This window comes from Drosophila erecta, unplaced genomic scaffold (genome assembly GCF_003286155.1).
Source record: "Drosophila erecta strain 14021-0224.00,06,07 unplaced genomic scaffold, DereRS2 tig00000021-arrow-pilon, whole genome shotgun sequence".
NCBI lineage: Eukaryota > Metazoa > Arthropoda > Insecta > Diptera > Drosophilidae > Drosophila > Drosophila erecta.
The window spans coordinates 5,223,693-5,237,656 of NW_020825198.1; the positions used below are offsets into that span (position 1 = coordinate 5,223,693).

A 13,964-nucleotide genomic window follows, 5' to 3' on the forward strand; every position below is an offset into this window, starting at 1 on the left:
TGTTCAAAAATGTGGGTGTGGCAGTTTTGTGCAGTTTGTGGGCAGTAGAGTGGACGTGGCAAAACGTTTTTCGGCCAATCGATAGAAAATTACAAAACTAATAAAAAAGTTTAAAAAATATAACATTTACAAAAATGTGGCCGTGGCAGTTTTGTCCAACATTTGGTAGCTGCATGCTTAATCTCAACATTCTAGCTTTTGTAGTTCCTGACCGCCTCGATTCATACGGACGGACAGAAGGGCATGTCCAGTTCGACTTGGCTATTGATCCTGATAAAGAATATATATACTTTATATATTCGGAAACGCTTCCTTCTGCCTGCTACATTTCAACGAATTTAGTATTTTTACTTTACGAGTAACAGGTATAAAAAACAGCTGATATCTGCAAATTAACACGTATTTATTGCACTTAAGCGATAATTACTCAAAAAACGCACAATATAAGTGTAAATATGAATATAAATTACATACAAATTTCGGTCATTTCAAATTCTATCACAATTCGAAATAAACACACAATGGATAACAACTACAAACATTTATAAGTATATAATGTACAATATTTTTGTTTTTGGGTATACCAACGCATGCACAGCATATTTCTAATGTAAACGCTTTTGAAGCTTTAAATTTATGCGATTTAATCAAATTTACATACAAATATTTCGAAAAAGGCAAATCTTTTGAGTTTATAATACTTAATTTGATCCGTGGCTTCTGGCCACTAAATAACTGACACACAAGTAAGTACTATAAATAGGTAATTTCAGAGACTTATGCGCTAAAAATTCCATAAAAGTAAATGCGTCAAAAATTGACCCAAATAGTTGCATTGTGCAGTTTCGAATCCTAATCTGAGTCTGAGAGTAGAGAGCGTTTTACAAGGAAATTTTTAAGTTACAGCAGTTCCTCTTTAAGTTTTCTGTTTATATTTACTTTGCTGAACTTATTCAATAGAAGTATAGTTGGTAAAAATGGACACACGTATGTCTAAAATTGAGTGTTGAATTGATCCAAAAGCAGATCATATGGTTTACCTAATAATTTAATTACCTTGTTTATTTTCGTTTTCCTTCAGCATAATTTCTTGTAAATGGAACTTTTAGTGACTTAACATTAGGTTTGTTATGTGCTTAAATAATTGTCGAAATCTTGCAACAGAACGTATCAAAAATAAGTGTATATCATGCAGGAGATTAAAATATAGAGAACATCTGAGGTAGCCGACTATGTATCTTTTCCACTTTTCATGAGGGTCGAGACTTCCTGGCCGAGCTCCAAGGCTTGTTTTCGCAGTTTGAGGGCCTGAAAGGTAAATGGCCTCAGTTAGCTTTTCGCTATCTATACTATACTGGACTTACCTGAGTTCTAAGTTCCTTTTCGCGGGTGACAAGTTCCTGAATTTGCGACATAACTGTGGCTGAGCTACGTTGATCGATTACCCATCGCAAATAGAGATCTGAAATGCATGCTTAATAAGCACTAGTTCATCTATTTAGTTTTTAAACATACCACTCCACAGCTCTAAGCTTATGGGCGCCACCGATGGCCATATCACATTAGCGTTGGGCTCGTACAGCGGATTCAAGAGTGTCTGAAGGACATCAGGCCGGTTCAAATAAGACCACAAGCTCGTCGTCCTGGTGTGCACGTTCAGTTCGTACCGCTCGCGCTCTGAATCGCACAGGAAAGTTCCGTACTGCGAAAAGTGACTGTGCTCGAATAGAAGGATCAGCAGTTGAGTGCTGAATTCAAAGCTGCAGGGAAACTGCATGTAAAGCTGATAAATGCAATCCAGAAAGAGGACGAAGGTGGCACCAGATGTCTTATTGCGTGTCTGATTTGGTGTATAGCATGAGAAGCGATGACGGGAAGCGAACGGATGTCCCGCCTGGATCCACTCACGCTCTATTAAAGCCTGTAAACTGCACATGAAATACGAATATGAATATTTTAATCATGGCAATTGGAAGATTATGACTTACCCCCTTACAGTCCGGCAGTCGGGATTGAGGATGATCTGCACCAGTGAGGTGACGATAAGCGTGGAATCCAACCCCTTAGCACCGTGCACCAACACTGGACTTCCCTCCTGATCCAGACATTGGGCCACCACACAAGAGGCGTTCAGAGAGTTCAGCACGAGACTAAGCCAGCCGCTGCTTTCCAGTCGCGATAGCCACTTATCCGTACTGCACCCCAAATCGTTGCAAGCCTCGATCAGCCGAGCAAAACTGTCCAGGATAGAGGCGGGCGAACTGACGTTTCCAATCGAACGGTTTACCTTCTTCCACTGCGAGTAGTGCAGGTCAGTCTCCGTATTTGACTTCCCCTTTCCCCAGGTGTCCACGATGAACCCCTTGCGACTGCGACCCAGCACCAGATTTAGGATAGCCTCATCAGCTCTGCAGCGCTTGATACCCTGAATGGACTGCGGCTGGGAGCTGCGCATCAGCGTGGCCTGCAAATATGAATCATTGAGTTAATTTAATAGAATTCGCTGGGGTAAATGCAATGACTTACGCCATTTTCATGCCTGTAGCTGAGCACGGGAAAGCGGCCGCCATCCCGGAACGCAGCAGATAGCACTATTTGCTCGTCCGTAATTGCTTTAGGTACAATTAGCGTGGCACCATATGTGGCACAGACGCTGAAGTCTCTGTTGACGTTGGTGATGCGCCACTCGCAGGAGGTCTGGGGACCTTGAAGCGCTCCACCTCCCACACCACTACCAACACCACCGCCAGCAAGGGCGTCTATCGCAAAGCCATTTTGCAGAGGGTGGGGTATGCCGGCGCTCACAGTCAACGTCGATGTCGAGGTTGATGGCATGCAAATTGTTATGTTGGCCACATTCGGCGAGGACCCACCGCCCATGCCCACCCCGCTTATGAGCTTGGCGAACTCCAGCTCGGGCCTGCCGTTTGGATGGGGAGGTTAATTGAATTGTAGCCAATTTGCCGGTTATGGAGAAGGCATGTACTTACCTAAACATCGTGTAGCCGTCCTCTAGGATCGAGTACATGGGCCGGTAGAAAAATGGATACAGCAGTTCGGTGTTCTGGATGGCACTGAGTGCCTCCAGCGATGCGGCCACGTTGTAGAACTCCTTGCCGCACTTGATCTCCAGCGAAATGATACGCAGGTCCTTGCACTTCAGGGTGATAAGGCCACCGACCACGATGTTCTGCGACAAACTAGGCTTCTTCTCCACACAGTCGATGTTCTTGTGCAGCAACTGAAAAGGCCGGGGGGTGTGCATGATGTATTTCCAATTCAATTATTAGCGCTCCATTGAAGCCGAAGCACATCGGATTAGGGGAGCCGGCCTCAACCCACTTACCCATAGCTCCTGGCTGTTTTCCTGGCGGGCGCTGAGTAGCAAATGGTGTCCAGTGATGCACAGTGTGCCAACTGTTGCACCCGTCGCCCCCGCATTGGATGGGTCGTGCAGCAGGACTCCGTCCAGCTTGGGGGTCTTTATCAGGTCGGCGAATTCCATGGCGTCGCCCCACGGCGGGGTGTCCGATTTGATTTTGCCCCGACTAATTAACTTTTTGCATTTTGCCCCGGCTATCTTCTGTTGCCACTTGATTGCTTCTGTCGACGCCTTCTTCCACCTCCACCCTTCTTCGCCACGGTTATCCCGCCTTTCGAGTCCCCTTTTTTGAACACACAGCAGTGCGTACGTCACCGGCTCTGGCGGGGATTCGGCGGTTTTTCGGCACTGCTGGTCTGCAGCTAACAATGAATGACTCGCTCCTGGCTGTCAAAACTATGATTCCACGCCCCCGCTTACGGCACAGATTGCATTTCTTTCTTTCTCTTCGATTCCGTTTCCGTCCGACTGTTCTGTTTTGTGCTTTGCGCCAGTGTGCCCGTCGCTTGCTGAGCCAGAAAGCTCAGCTGCGGTAAGCACTACCACACTGCGTTTCGGCTATGAACCGTTATTGCCGCTTTTAAAGAAGTTTTTTAGATATAAATTAAGAAACAATTTATAAATGTCTTTACGTATTATCTTTAAATATACAGGCCAAACATTTTTTTAAAACCAAAAATAAAACCAACGAATAACTTCAAATAGTTTTCTTAGAACTTTTCTTACGGTCTGCAAAACTAATTACAAATGTTTTTGGTACTTGTACTTGTTGTTAAAATAAAAATAAGAAATATACAATATTGAGACTTAAATCCCTTTTAACATCAAGATATTCTTAAATATGTTACTAAACAACCAACAAAATAAAACTATGTTGCATACTGGTTGCATGTCACACGCACATGCGGTCCTTTAATCCAAGTAAAAGTAAGAAATGATTATGATAGATTGCAGTATGGCTAAATTAAGTTTTACATATGGTACAAAGACAGCGATGCCGATCCAAGGTCGTGGTCCGGGCCAGAAGAAGCGTCAAATACTCTTTGGAATGCGCCGCAGCAGACGGTGGCAAGGTGATTTAGTAAATTGAATCTCCTCCAGGTTAAACGACTCCCGTTGGACGCACATTGGTTGGCGGCGGGGCGCCACTGGGCCTTGTCATTATGTCCACGGCATTCTTAAAGAGCTGCGTTTTCACAAAGTCTGTGGCGGCGGAGTTCAGATCCTTGCTGGCACCATAGTTACACTTGACGTAACCATACAGATTGGCGGCATTCAGCGCAATGGCGATCATTACCAGCAGTAGCCATTTGAACTTCAGGCCGAATAGGGCAAACAGGAAGAAGAGGCCCCAGAAGACGGGACAGAGTATGAGTCCCAGCCAGAAGATGCGCTGCTCGTTCTTGTTGACCCGACTCTGGTAGGATTCAGACTGCGTTTCATTATCGAGGGCAATCTAGTAAGCTAATCTCGTGACTCACGTTCTTTGACTCAAACACCCAGTGCGATACGCCATCGTCGTCGACATAGTTCCACCAGCGGAGACCGACCAGCAATCTCCCCGAGATGTTCTTTACCGTCCAAAAGTCGGCGGACAGGAAGAGCACCACAAAAACGAAGCTGGTGATGAAGGACTCGCTGAACCAACCGCAAAACATATAGATCACGATGGCGGCGCCCCTGAAGAACAGGTGGAAGAAGGTGACGTACGGGTGCCTGTGGAGTACACGCGTTGGGTTGGTCGGGGGTTAATGGAATTGATCAACAAACACCATGGTTCTGCCTACGTGTATTTCTGGCCCGCGCGACTGGGATCCCGCATCTCGTCCTCCTCGCCAAAGGGTATCGTGTCATCGTCGAGCAGCGGCACCTGTATAACACGTATGTGGGATTAAATCGGCTTGTCTTTATGTAAAATGGGAGTTTTTCGTGGAAAACCTCGGATCGCATTGTCAGAATGGCACCCCAATAAAGCTGGTTGTTAGGTGTTAGTGCGGCATACATACATTTCTTACCGTAGCGGAGGCCATGCTTGTGTTGGGAGTGACGTCTAATTCCTAGTTGGGTGCAATTTTTATGGATTTTCTTGCTTTTTTCAAGGGTTTAATACATTTTCTTTGCTTGGGACGTTGTTGTTGTTTCTGCCTGCGTAGCCTTCTATCGTTATCGCACTGAGTCGATAGCTTCCAGGGCTGAATTGCTTACTTCAGTTTTAATGGGTTGGCAGCACCGTAAACTATCGAGTTCGAACCTATTGTATTCGAAATCGGTAATTTAATGAATTTAAAATGGAATGTTCAGCATTCTTTAATATCAGAGCATCAATTCCTTAATTTACAATAAATAAATGCAACTTTTAAATTAATTATAAACCATTAGACCATCATCAATCATTAAACCATTATGGAGCATATTAGCTCATAAAAGTAGAAACAATTATGCTTTAAACCACTTTTGTGTTCTGTGACCCGGATTCTCAATGTTACATTTTTGTGGGTCCCAACATGCAAAGTGTGCAACAAGTTGAGCTCCAACCGCAGAGGAAGCCATTTAAATGCAGCAACACTTGCCAAGTTGGCCCACAAACTTGAAAACTTCATCAGTAGCTCGTTGATCGTCTGCTCTTTCGGTCGAACCTAACTACCAACGTTTCAGGATGGAAAAATGCCGTACCTCCTCTAGGATAATAATAATCGGGGCAGGAGTTTCGGGGATAGCCGCCGCCACTCGCCTCCTGCAGAACAATTTCCGGAATATCCAAATCCTGGAGGCGGAGGATCGCATTGGCGGTCGGATTAACACCGTATATTTTGGTGACAATGTGATCGATATGGGAGCTCAGTGGTGTCATGGAAAGCAAAAAAATTGTGTGTACGACATGGTCAAGGATATGGGTATCCTGCACGAGACGGGCGACTATTACTGTACCATCAAGAGGGTGAGATCCAACAAGGAGGTGCTTCCGCATGAATTGGCCTCCACCATTCACGACATTGCAGTGAGGAGCATGCCGAGTGGACCTCATCCGGTTCTCGGCTCCTTTGGCACCCACCTGACGCAGACCTACTGGCGCAAGATCGAGTCCGAGTTACCCCAAGTGGATAGGGATGTGGCTAGTGAGGCCTTGAATACGTTTGCGAAGCACGAATGCTCCATTATTGGAGCGGACAATCTGTTCGAGGTCTCCGTGAGGGAACACATCGAGTACCACGAATGTGATGGCGACAAGCTGCTCCACTGGGGAACGAAGGGCTACCGGCGCTTCCTGCGCCTGCTAATGAAGGTCAGCGAGGATACTCCAGAGGAGCTAGGCTTGCTGGAAGGCCGCATTCAACTTGCTAAGAAGGTCACCAAGATCGAGTTGGCGTGCCCCCGCAAGGTGATCCTGCGATGCCAGGATGGGGATTACTTTGAGGCGGATCACGTCATCTGCACCGTTTCCCTGGGAGTCCTGCAGGAGCAGCACGAGAAGCTGTTCACCCCACCGCTTCCCGCAGCCAAGGTGAATGCCATTCGAGGCCTCACCCTCGGCACTGTGAACAAACTGTATTTGGAGTACGGGAAGCAACCTTTTCCTGATGGTTGGGTGGGTTTCTTCTGCCTTTGGCTGGAACAGGATCTGAAAGAGCTGCGGAAGACGGAACATTTCTGGGTGGAGGGTATAACCGGTGTTCACATGATCACTTGTCAGCCACGAATGTTGATGGCCTGGGTGAATGGTCCGCATGGACGCCACATGGAAAACCTGTCCGATGAGAAAGTGCTGGAGGGCTTGGACTGGCTCTTCCGAAAGTTCCTCACTTTTGAAATTCCACCGCCGAAGCGTTTCGTCCGCAGCAAGTGGTTTTCGAATCCGAACTTTCGTGGCAGTTGGAGTCTTCGGCCCACCAAGGCCGATGAAAGGAATACGGGCCCCTGGGATCTGGAGTCTCCTGTGCTGGGCGAAGATGGTCATTTGGGCCTCCTTTTTGCCGGAGAGGCGTCCAGCAGGAATTACTTCTCCACCGTTCACGGAGCTGTTGAGGCGGGCTATCGGGAAGCAGATCGCCTGATTGGTCATTACAGCTCATGCAGTGTCAATGCCTGAAAATGATCATTTTCTATGTACTCTTCTGTATGTTTGGGTTCTTAAAATTCATGGTTTCTTAATAAAATTGTTCTATCTTTTATATTTAAAAAAAATAACTAGCTTGGATCGTGATTTTCGTATACGTAGCCTGTGAGTTATTTTAGATAACTTTCTTTTGTGACAAATCAAATAAATAATGAAAAAGTTGTAAAAAAAAAATTGAGGAGGAAAGCTCTACCGTTATCTCTTTTGAAATTGGCGCCTAAAATCCATATATCGATTATTCCACAGCTGTTTTTATACCACCACCGCTAAGATTACAACTACTTTTTTGACATAACATAACACATCATTAGAAATGCAAATAATTAGGAATTGCAGCAGTAAACTGCTCAGACACAAGTACCTATGCCAGCCAAGGGTGTACTCCCTATACTACAGTACCCTTAAAGGTGCGTTACCTCCAGTTTCATTCAAAAACCAAGTGCCGGTTGGGGGACTTAATATCTTTTCAATTTCAGATGCGGACAAGAAGCTTTCGTTGGCAGCAGGATACAAGCCTCGGCCAGTGGAAAATGCTTACTGGGAGCGGGAGGAGCGCCAGGCAAATCTGCCCAAGGCTTCGGCCAGCAGTTGCAGGCGGGGCACGTATCGCATGCTTCTGCCGCCGCCAAATGTGACCGGGAATCTGCATTTGGGCCACGCACTAATGGCCACCGTGCAGGATGTGATTGCCCGCCAGCGCGAACAACTCGGCTACCAGGTGGACTGGATACCAGGCACAGATCACGCGGGAATTGCCACCCAGGTGGTCGTGGAACGCACTATAGCCGCTTCTCAGGCGAAAACCCGTCAGGAACTAGGACGTGCGGCTTTTCTGGACGAAGTGTGGCGCTGGAAGGCGGAAAAGGGTGCAGGTATCGTGCAGGATCTCCGCCAACTTGGCTGCAAGCTCAATTGGCAACGAGAATACTTCACAATGGATGAGCAGCAGGCGCATGCGGTCAACGTAGCTTTCGAGCGGCTCTTTGACGAAGGTCTAATTCACCGGCGCCATTCGCTTGTCAACTGGTCCACCACTCTACGGTCGGCCATATCTGATATCGAGGTGGATGTTGTCGACATCAAGGAGCCGATTGAGCTGGCCGTTCCCGGCTACGAACACAATGTGCTCTTTGGCAGGATCTATGATTTCGCCTATCGTGTAGTGGATGGAGAAACGCTGCCCGATGGTTCAGTTGAAGAGATTGTGGTGTCTACCACTAGACCAGAGACCGTTTTGGGCGATGTAGCTGTCGCAGTACACCCGCTCGATCCACGATACATCAAGTACCGAAACATTGACCAGGTGAAGCTAAAGCATCCCTTCCGTGATGACACCATTCCACTCGTTTTCGATATCGCCGTGGACCAGGAGTTTGGCACCGGTGCAGTAAAGATAACACCTGCCCATGACAAATTTGATTTCGAGCTGGGTAATCGCCATAAGCTTCAACCTCGACAGGTATTCAATGAAACGGGCCATGTGTTGGATGAGTATTCTGAGTTCAAGGGCATTCCGCGCTTTGAGGCGCGAGAGCTCATCGTCAATCGTCTGGAGGAGATGGATTTACTGCGCAAGGTGCGCTCTCATACCATGCAGTTGCCCATCTGCTCGCGCTCCAAGGATGTTATTGAGTACATGATCCTGCCGCAATGGTTCCTTAAATGCAAGGATTTGGCAAAGGATGCCTTATCTGAACTTCATAGCGGACGTCTGCAAATCCTGCCTCCGAGCTTCGAAACGGAGTGGGAACGCTGGCTGCAGGACAGCCGCGACTGGTGCATTTCCCGGCAGTTGTGGTGGGGGCATCAGGTGCCCGCATACGAGGTGATCGACTCCCAGCGAAACAGTCAATGGGTGGCTGCCCTTAACGAGACGGCAGCCAGGCAGAAAGCCAAACAACTTATTGGTAGCGAGGAATTTACTTTAAAGCGCGACCCGGATGTTCTGGACACTTGGTTTTCTTCGTCGCTGCTGCCCTTCTCCACGGCCGGTTGGCCGGAGGAGAGCTACAAAGAAAGGTATCCATTGGACATAATGCAGACTGGCCATGATATTATCTTCTTTTGGGTGGCGCGCATGATGATGATGGGTCTGAAGCTGACCGGCGAGGCACCCTTTCAGAGAATATTGTTGAACGGCATTGTGTGCGATGCCCATGGCAGGAAGATGTCCAAGAGTCTCGGCAACATCGTGGCCCCTCAGCAAGTGGTCCAGGGTGCCAGCTTAGAGGTAAATCAAGCCATTCATAATATATTTCCATAATCATATTTCATGTTTATTTTAAATCTGCAGAGCCTGAAGGCTGGCTTAGAGCAATCATGCGAGGCGGGCATCATTAAGCCAGCAGAGCTAAAGACCTCTACGGCTGGAATGACAAAAATGTTTCCCAATGGCATTCAAGAGTGCGGCACCGATGCGCTACGCTTCACCCTGATGAGCCACAACATCAAGAGCCACTTCATAAGCTTCGATGTGAACGCCTGCTACACCAACAAGCTGTTCCTCAACAAGATATGGCAAGCGATGCGCTTTACTCTCGGCTCTGCCAAGGGGCTGGGTGTCTCGCTGCACCAGTTTGAGACACTTGAAGGTGTGAATCTGGGCATTTGGGATCGCTGGATCATCGGACGCCTGGCAGAGACCTTGTCTGTCTGCTCGCAGAGCTACAGCAACTACAATTTCCACTTGGCCACAGCAGCCCTAAAGACCTTTTTCTATCAAAATCTCTGTGATACTTACTTGGTGAGTTTGTTGTCATTCAATTGTTAATGTACTGACCCAAAAGCTCCTAAAATCGACAGGAAACCACCAAAACTGCGATAGCAAATCATACTGTTGATGCCTACATTCATGTTGGCACCCTGACCGCTTGCCTTAGCTGGGGTCTCCAGGCCATGGCCCCATATACTCCCTTTGTGGCTTCCGAGTTGCTGCAACATGTGCCCCTTAATATTGAGCTAAAACTTTCCGAGTACAAGGATGAGAAGTTGGACGAAGAGATCAACGAAATAGTGAACATCTGCCAGAATGTGCGACAGATTAAGAGTCGCAATGAGATCAGCAAGCGGCACCAGCCGCACCTCAGTTTGTTCGCCCAGAGTACGGACTCGGAAGGAGTGCTACGTCGTCACCTACCGCAGATCAAGGTGCTCACTCGCTGCGAGGACGTGGAACTGGAATTGCTTGACGAGAGCGAAAAGATTTCAAAGCAACTCAGCTTCTTCTCAACGGCAGGGGCACTTTGTTCCTTTGGCTTGAAGGTGAGCGATGGATTGGCCGTGACGGCGGAAAAACGCGACGAGATGCAGCTGGCCAATACTAAAAAACTGAAGAAGCTGGTCACCGAACTGCAGCGGTATCGTATGCGTCTGGATAACGAAGCGTTCCAGCTGATGGCCGACAAGAATGTTAAGACGCATTTCGAAACTAAGGTAATGTGCCTAAATTATTTCTCCTCCAGCTATATTTTTTCTACTCGTTTTTTATTGCAGGTCAAGGAGTTGGAGGCGGAAATCAACAGTCTCACGCGGCTGGCAGTGTCGTCCTAATCCACTGCATACAAATAAGCTTAGATAATGCCATTCTTGTTGTCTCACAAACGCCTAAGTCAAGTCATCTGTTTGTTTAGAATTAAAGACTGCAATATTTATTAAATGCGCAAAGTACCTTTAAAAGGTACTAGTACCTGTAGTCTAATCCAAATATGAACATCTGTTAGGAAAATTTCGACATTTCCTTTTTAAGCCGCTAACTCTTCTGTCCCATAAACTGCAAAATAGAACATATATTTTTTTAATTAGTTGTAAATTCCCATTAGATCATTTTTGCTAATTGCCAAGTTCACGAAATCAAACGAATATTGGTTTAAATCGGAAATGATTATTGTTTTTACACTTTCGAATGTTAATTAAGGTTTTATTTACCAGCTGCTTTGTTCAAATTCCTCGAAAGGATCCCCAATTTCTCTTTGCCAGATATGTAGCCCGGTTTGTGTTGTTATGCTATGATTATCAAGTCTTTTATTTTATACCATATTTACAGAATTGGACATGCGTTCTGCGAATACGACAAGTAGAAGCCACGATTGGATATGTCCATATCCTCATTTCCATCGGTGACTGTATATACAGCGAAGGGCTTCGCCGATGTGGTCGTGGATACCAGACCCAATCCACAAAAGCGATCGCTAGGCATTGAAACTCCGCCCTGCGTTGGCGCCGGAATGATGATGTAGTCGGTGGTGCATTCCTGGCTCTGAACAGACGAGGTGGCCAGCAGAGTCGGATCCACTGCACCCACATCGTTGGTCAGGGTAAAGGAGTACGTATCGGAGCCAACCTGGCTGTAGGTGATAGAGCACATTCCCGCTGCCTTCCGTATGCAAATACCGTAGTTCGTGTTGGCCAACTGCCTGCTGCCCTGCACTCCAATGGAATTGAGAGCGGAAGCAGCTGCCGAATTGTAGTTAAAGCTGGCCAGGGTGCCGCTGCTGGGCATATAGTATTGCAGGCATCCGGCCGGAGCTAAAGTGGCCGACGAGCATCCCAGCATCCTAATCTGGAACTGCCAGTTGCGGTTGAATGTATAACCACCGGAGGTGGCCACTGAGATGGTGATCGGATTGACGCCGTTAAAGTCCACATACACATGCTGACCGGCGTTCTCGCCACAAATGCTGGGCACTTGCGAGGCACCTCCACTGATGGTCAAGGCATCCGTGGAGCAGGATCCATCGCCCGACGGTGGAGCCAGCGATAGGGAAAGGAAGTCCACACGCAGCTGGCAGATCGTCGAATCCGGTGGGGTGACCACAATGGAACACCGTCCGCCGCCGCCATATGGTGCCGGATAATTGCTGTTGTAAAAGTAAGTATTATTGTAGGAAGTACTTGCTCCACATGTCCGTTGATCTGCAAGGATAATTCGTTATTGAGTACTTTTCCGAACACTTCCGAAAGTACTTACAAATGCAGCAAATGGCCTGCGCTGTGATGGAGGAGCAGCTGCCCGCCGCCACTCCGCTGTTGTCCGAGCACTCTCCGTTGATTACGCAGGTGCCCAGGAGCAGGTTGTTGCCCACACAAATGTCGTTGGAAAAGCGGCCGATTGTATAGAAGGGAAACCCTAGAAACGAAATATATGGTCATTGGAATGACATTGTGAAAGTGCCTGGATAATCCGAGGGAATTATGACCGAAGGGGTGGGAGTAGGTAACATTATTATTCTATACTTTTCTACTGATAATTTTACAGTAGTAACTTATTAACTAAAATACAAGTCTTGTTACGGAAAATGTAGATGCGATCTAAGAGATGATTGAATCAATTTTGATCCTTGTTAAAGGAAACAAATAAATAAAAATACTTATACTTTTTTATCAACAACTGGAAATTAAATCGCAAAACAATTCAAAAATGACTGAGCGAGGCCTCACTTTATGTTTCAAATTGCACTGCGCAAATGGAAACGTTTTCCGCGGAAGCTATGATGATTGTAGGGCATGGGGACAGCTAAGACTAAAGAATCCACATGCGATACATGCACAGTGGGTGATAATTGAGGTCTGACCCACATACTTCAACAAACGGCCAGCATTCATCCGGTCAGATCTCGTCAAGAGTAACCTGCTGGGGGGAGCTAAAACTTACAGCGAGGATGTCGCGATCCACTGCGGGCCAAGCTGGAGTTACCGTCCTCCGAGAGGTGGATATCATTCGCCAGGATCACGGATTCATTGGCCTTCGACTCTGGAGCTAAGGACAAACTGCTGGCACGTGCCGCACTGTATATGCCCACTATGTAGCTGCTGAAGAAGATGGCCACGAGGGCCAGAAGCTGCGAGGAACGGCCACCGGCAGACATGATGGTTGGCTGTCGTACGGATCACTTTCGGTTTTCACTCGGGGAGCTGGAGCTGGAGCTGGAGCTAGAGGTGCTGCAACGGAGCTGGGACGGATTGGCTACCGGTCGAGAGACGCGTTCACTCGCTCGTGTGACACAATGGATACTGAGCCGATGGAGACCATAGTTTTGGGGGCACAGTCGGATGTGCCAGCCCAGTGGGCTGCTCAGGTGCTAATTGAGAGAACCCGACCACCTATGCACCGTCTACAGGGACGGCTTCCGAACTCCTAAAGATTACAATTATTCAAGCATGTTTGTGCTTCCTATTGCATTTCATTTTTCAAATCTTAGTTAATGAACAGCACCTTATCCTATATTATCCTATAAAAAATATAATCAATTTATATTATATACTTGCTTAATGCTAATAAAATCCAATATTATCTAAAATAATTTAATAAATTCTAACATATTTTAATGTAATTCAATGTCAACTTATATAATCTAATATAATATAGTATTTTAAAATATGAAAAATTAAACTACATTTTAAATGTCGAATATAATCATGAGATCTTTTAATACCATATTTAAAATATTTTAACCACCTTAAAGATATGGA

At 46.7% G+C, this 13,964-nt stretch overlaps 5 protein-coding genes across 10 annotated transcripts; 2 read left to right on the top strand and 3 right to left on the bottom strand.

Annotated features, from left to right (window-relative positions):
* Positions 1–386: 386 nt before the first annotated feature.
* On the bottom strand, positions 387–3,901 carry LOC6545151 (myotubularin-related protein 9). The gene is made up of 7 exons (XM_001971545.3): positions 3,347–3,901; positions 2,991–3,241; positions 2,527–2,920; positions 1,989–2,464; positions 1,516–1,928; positions 1,365–1,462; positions 387–1,308 (listed from the first exon to the last, which is right to left on the bottom strand). Exons 1-7 carry the CDS (start codon positions 3,503–3,505, stop codon positions 1,231–1,233), a joined length of 1,869 nt encoding a protein of 622 aa, XP_001971581.1. The 5' UTR covers positions 3,506–3,901; the 3' UTR covers positions 387–1,230.
* Positions 3,902–4,261: 360 nt separating this feature from the next.
* LOC6545152 (uncharacterized Golgi apparatus membrane protein-like protein CG5021) lies at positions 4,262–5,579 on the bottom strand. Of its 4 annotated transcripts, none has more exons than XM_001971546.3 (4): positions 5,398–5,579; positions 5,170–5,252; positions 4,864–5,098; positions 4,262–4,799 (listed from the first exon to the last, which is right to left on the bottom strand). In XM_001971546.3, the coding sequence occupies exons 1-4, from the start codon at positions 5,410–5,412 to the stop codon at positions 4,485–4,487; spliced, it is 648 nt and encodes a 215-aa protein (XP_001971582.1). In that variant the 5' UTR covers positions 5,413–5,579; the 3' UTR covers positions 4,262–4,484. The 4 variants fall into 4 exon arrangements, with proteins under 4 accessions (XP_001971582.1, XP_015013403.1, XP_015013402.1 ...); XM_015157917.2 differs by having other exon boundaries at positions 4,262–4,814; XM_015157916.2 differs by having other exon boundaries at positions 5,389–5,579.
* A 264-nt stretch (positions 5,580–5,843) lies between these two features.
* On the top strand, positions 5,844–7,554 carry LOC6545153 (spermine oxidase). The gene has a single exon (XM_001971547.3). The coding sequence runs from the start codon at positions 6,039–6,041 to the stop codon at positions 7,467–7,469; it is 1,431 nt and encodes a 476-aa protein (XP_001971583.1). The 5' UTR covers positions 5,844–6,038; the 3' UTR covers positions 7,470–7,554.
* A 110-nt stretch (positions 7,555–7,664) lies between these two features.
* Positions 7,665–11,447, top strand: LOC6545154 (valine--tRNA ligase, mitochondrial 1). Of its 3 annotated transcripts, XM_001971548.3 has the most exons (5): positions 7,665–7,903; positions 7,973–9,726; positions 9,790–10,239; positions 10,299–10,928; positions 10,989–11,447. In XM_001971548.3, the coding sequence occupies exons 1-5, from the start codon at positions 7,810–7,812 to the stop codon at positions 11,043–11,045; spliced, it is 2,985 nt and encodes a 994-aa protein (XP_001971584.1). In that variant the 5' UTR covers positions 7,665–7,809; the 3' UTR covers positions 11,046–11,447. The 3 variants fall into 3 exon arrangements, with proteins under 3 accessions (XP_001971584.1, XP_026833194.1, XP_026833195.1); XM_026977393.1 differs by having other exon boundaries at positions 7,734–9,726; XM_026977394.1 differs by lacking the exons at positions 9,790–10,239; positions 10,299–10,928; positions 10,989–11,447 and having other exon boundaries at positions 7,734–9,515; positions 9,595–9,633.
* A 52-nt stretch (positions 11,448–11,499) lies between these two features.
* Positions 11,500–13,518, bottom strand: LOC6545473. Its single transcript, XM_001971549.3, has 3 exons — positions 13,147–13,518; positions 12,463–12,621; positions 11,500–12,407 (listed from the first exon to the last, which is right to left on the bottom strand). Exons 1-3 carry the CDS (start codon positions 13,358–13,360, stop codon positions 11,533–11,535), a joined length of 1,248 nt encoding a protein of 415 aa, XP_001971585.1. The 5' UTR covers positions 13,361–13,518; the 3' UTR covers positions 11,500–11,532.
* Between the last annotated feature and the right edge of the window lie 446 nt (positions 13,519–13,964).

Excerpts from the sequence above, each read along its gene's own strand:
- LOC6545152 (XM_015157918.2), bottom strand. The coding sequence starts at position 5,412 with ATGGCCTCCGCTACGGTAAGAAAT. Across the intron at positions 5,099-5,169 it reads CGCGCGGGCCAGAAATACAC|GCACCCGTACGTCACCTTCT; the intron begins GTAGGCAGAACC and ends TGTACTCCACAG. Across the intron at positions 4,815-4,863 it reads GGGTGTTTGAGTCAAAGAAC|TCTGAATCCTACCAGAGTCG; the intron begins GTGAGTCACGAG and ends AATGAAACGCAG.
- LOC6545153 (XM_001971547.3), top strand. The coding sequence starts at position 6,039 with ATGGAAAAATGCCGTACCTCCTCTAGGATAATAATAATCGGGGCAGGA.
- LOC6545154 (XM_026977393.1), top strand. The coding sequence starts at position 7,810 with ATGCAAATAATTAGGAATTGCAGCAGTAAACTGCTCAGACACAAGTAC. Across the intron at positions 9,727-9,789 it reads TCCAGGGTGCCAGCTTAGAG|AGCCTGAAGGCTGGCTTAGA; the intron begins GTAAATCAAGCC and ends TTAAATCTGCAG. Across the intron at positions 10,240-10,298 it reads ATCTCTGTGATACTTACTTG|GAAACCACCAAAACTGCGAT; the intron begins GTGAGTTTGTTG and ends TAAAATCGACAG.
- LOC6545473 (XM_001971549.3), bottom strand. The coding sequence starts at position 13,360 with ATGTCTGCCGGTGGCCGTTCCTCGCAGCTTCTGGCCCTCGTGGCCATC. Across the intron at positions 12,622-13,146 it reads TGGATCGCGACATCCTCGCT|GGTTTCCCTTCTATACAATC; the intron begins GTAAGTTTTAGC and ends TTTCGTTTCTAG. Across the intron at positions 12,408-12,462 it reads GCAGGCCATTTGCTGCATTT|ATCAACGGACATGTGGAGCA; the intron begins GTAAGTACTTTC and ends TTATCCTTGCAG.
- LOC6545151 (XM_001971545.3), bottom strand. The coding sequence starts at position 3,505 with ATGGAATTCGCCGACCTGATAAAGACCCCCAAGCTGGACGGAGTCCTG. Across the intron at positions 2,921-2,990 it reads GACGGCTACACGATGTTTAG|GCCCGAGCTGGAGTTCGCCA; the intron begins GTAAGTACATGC and ends TCCAAACGGCAG. Across the intron at positions 1,309-1,364 it reads AAAAGGAACTTAGAACTCAG|GCCCTCAAACTGCGAAAACA; the intron begins GTAAGTCCAGTA and ends TTTACCTTTCAG.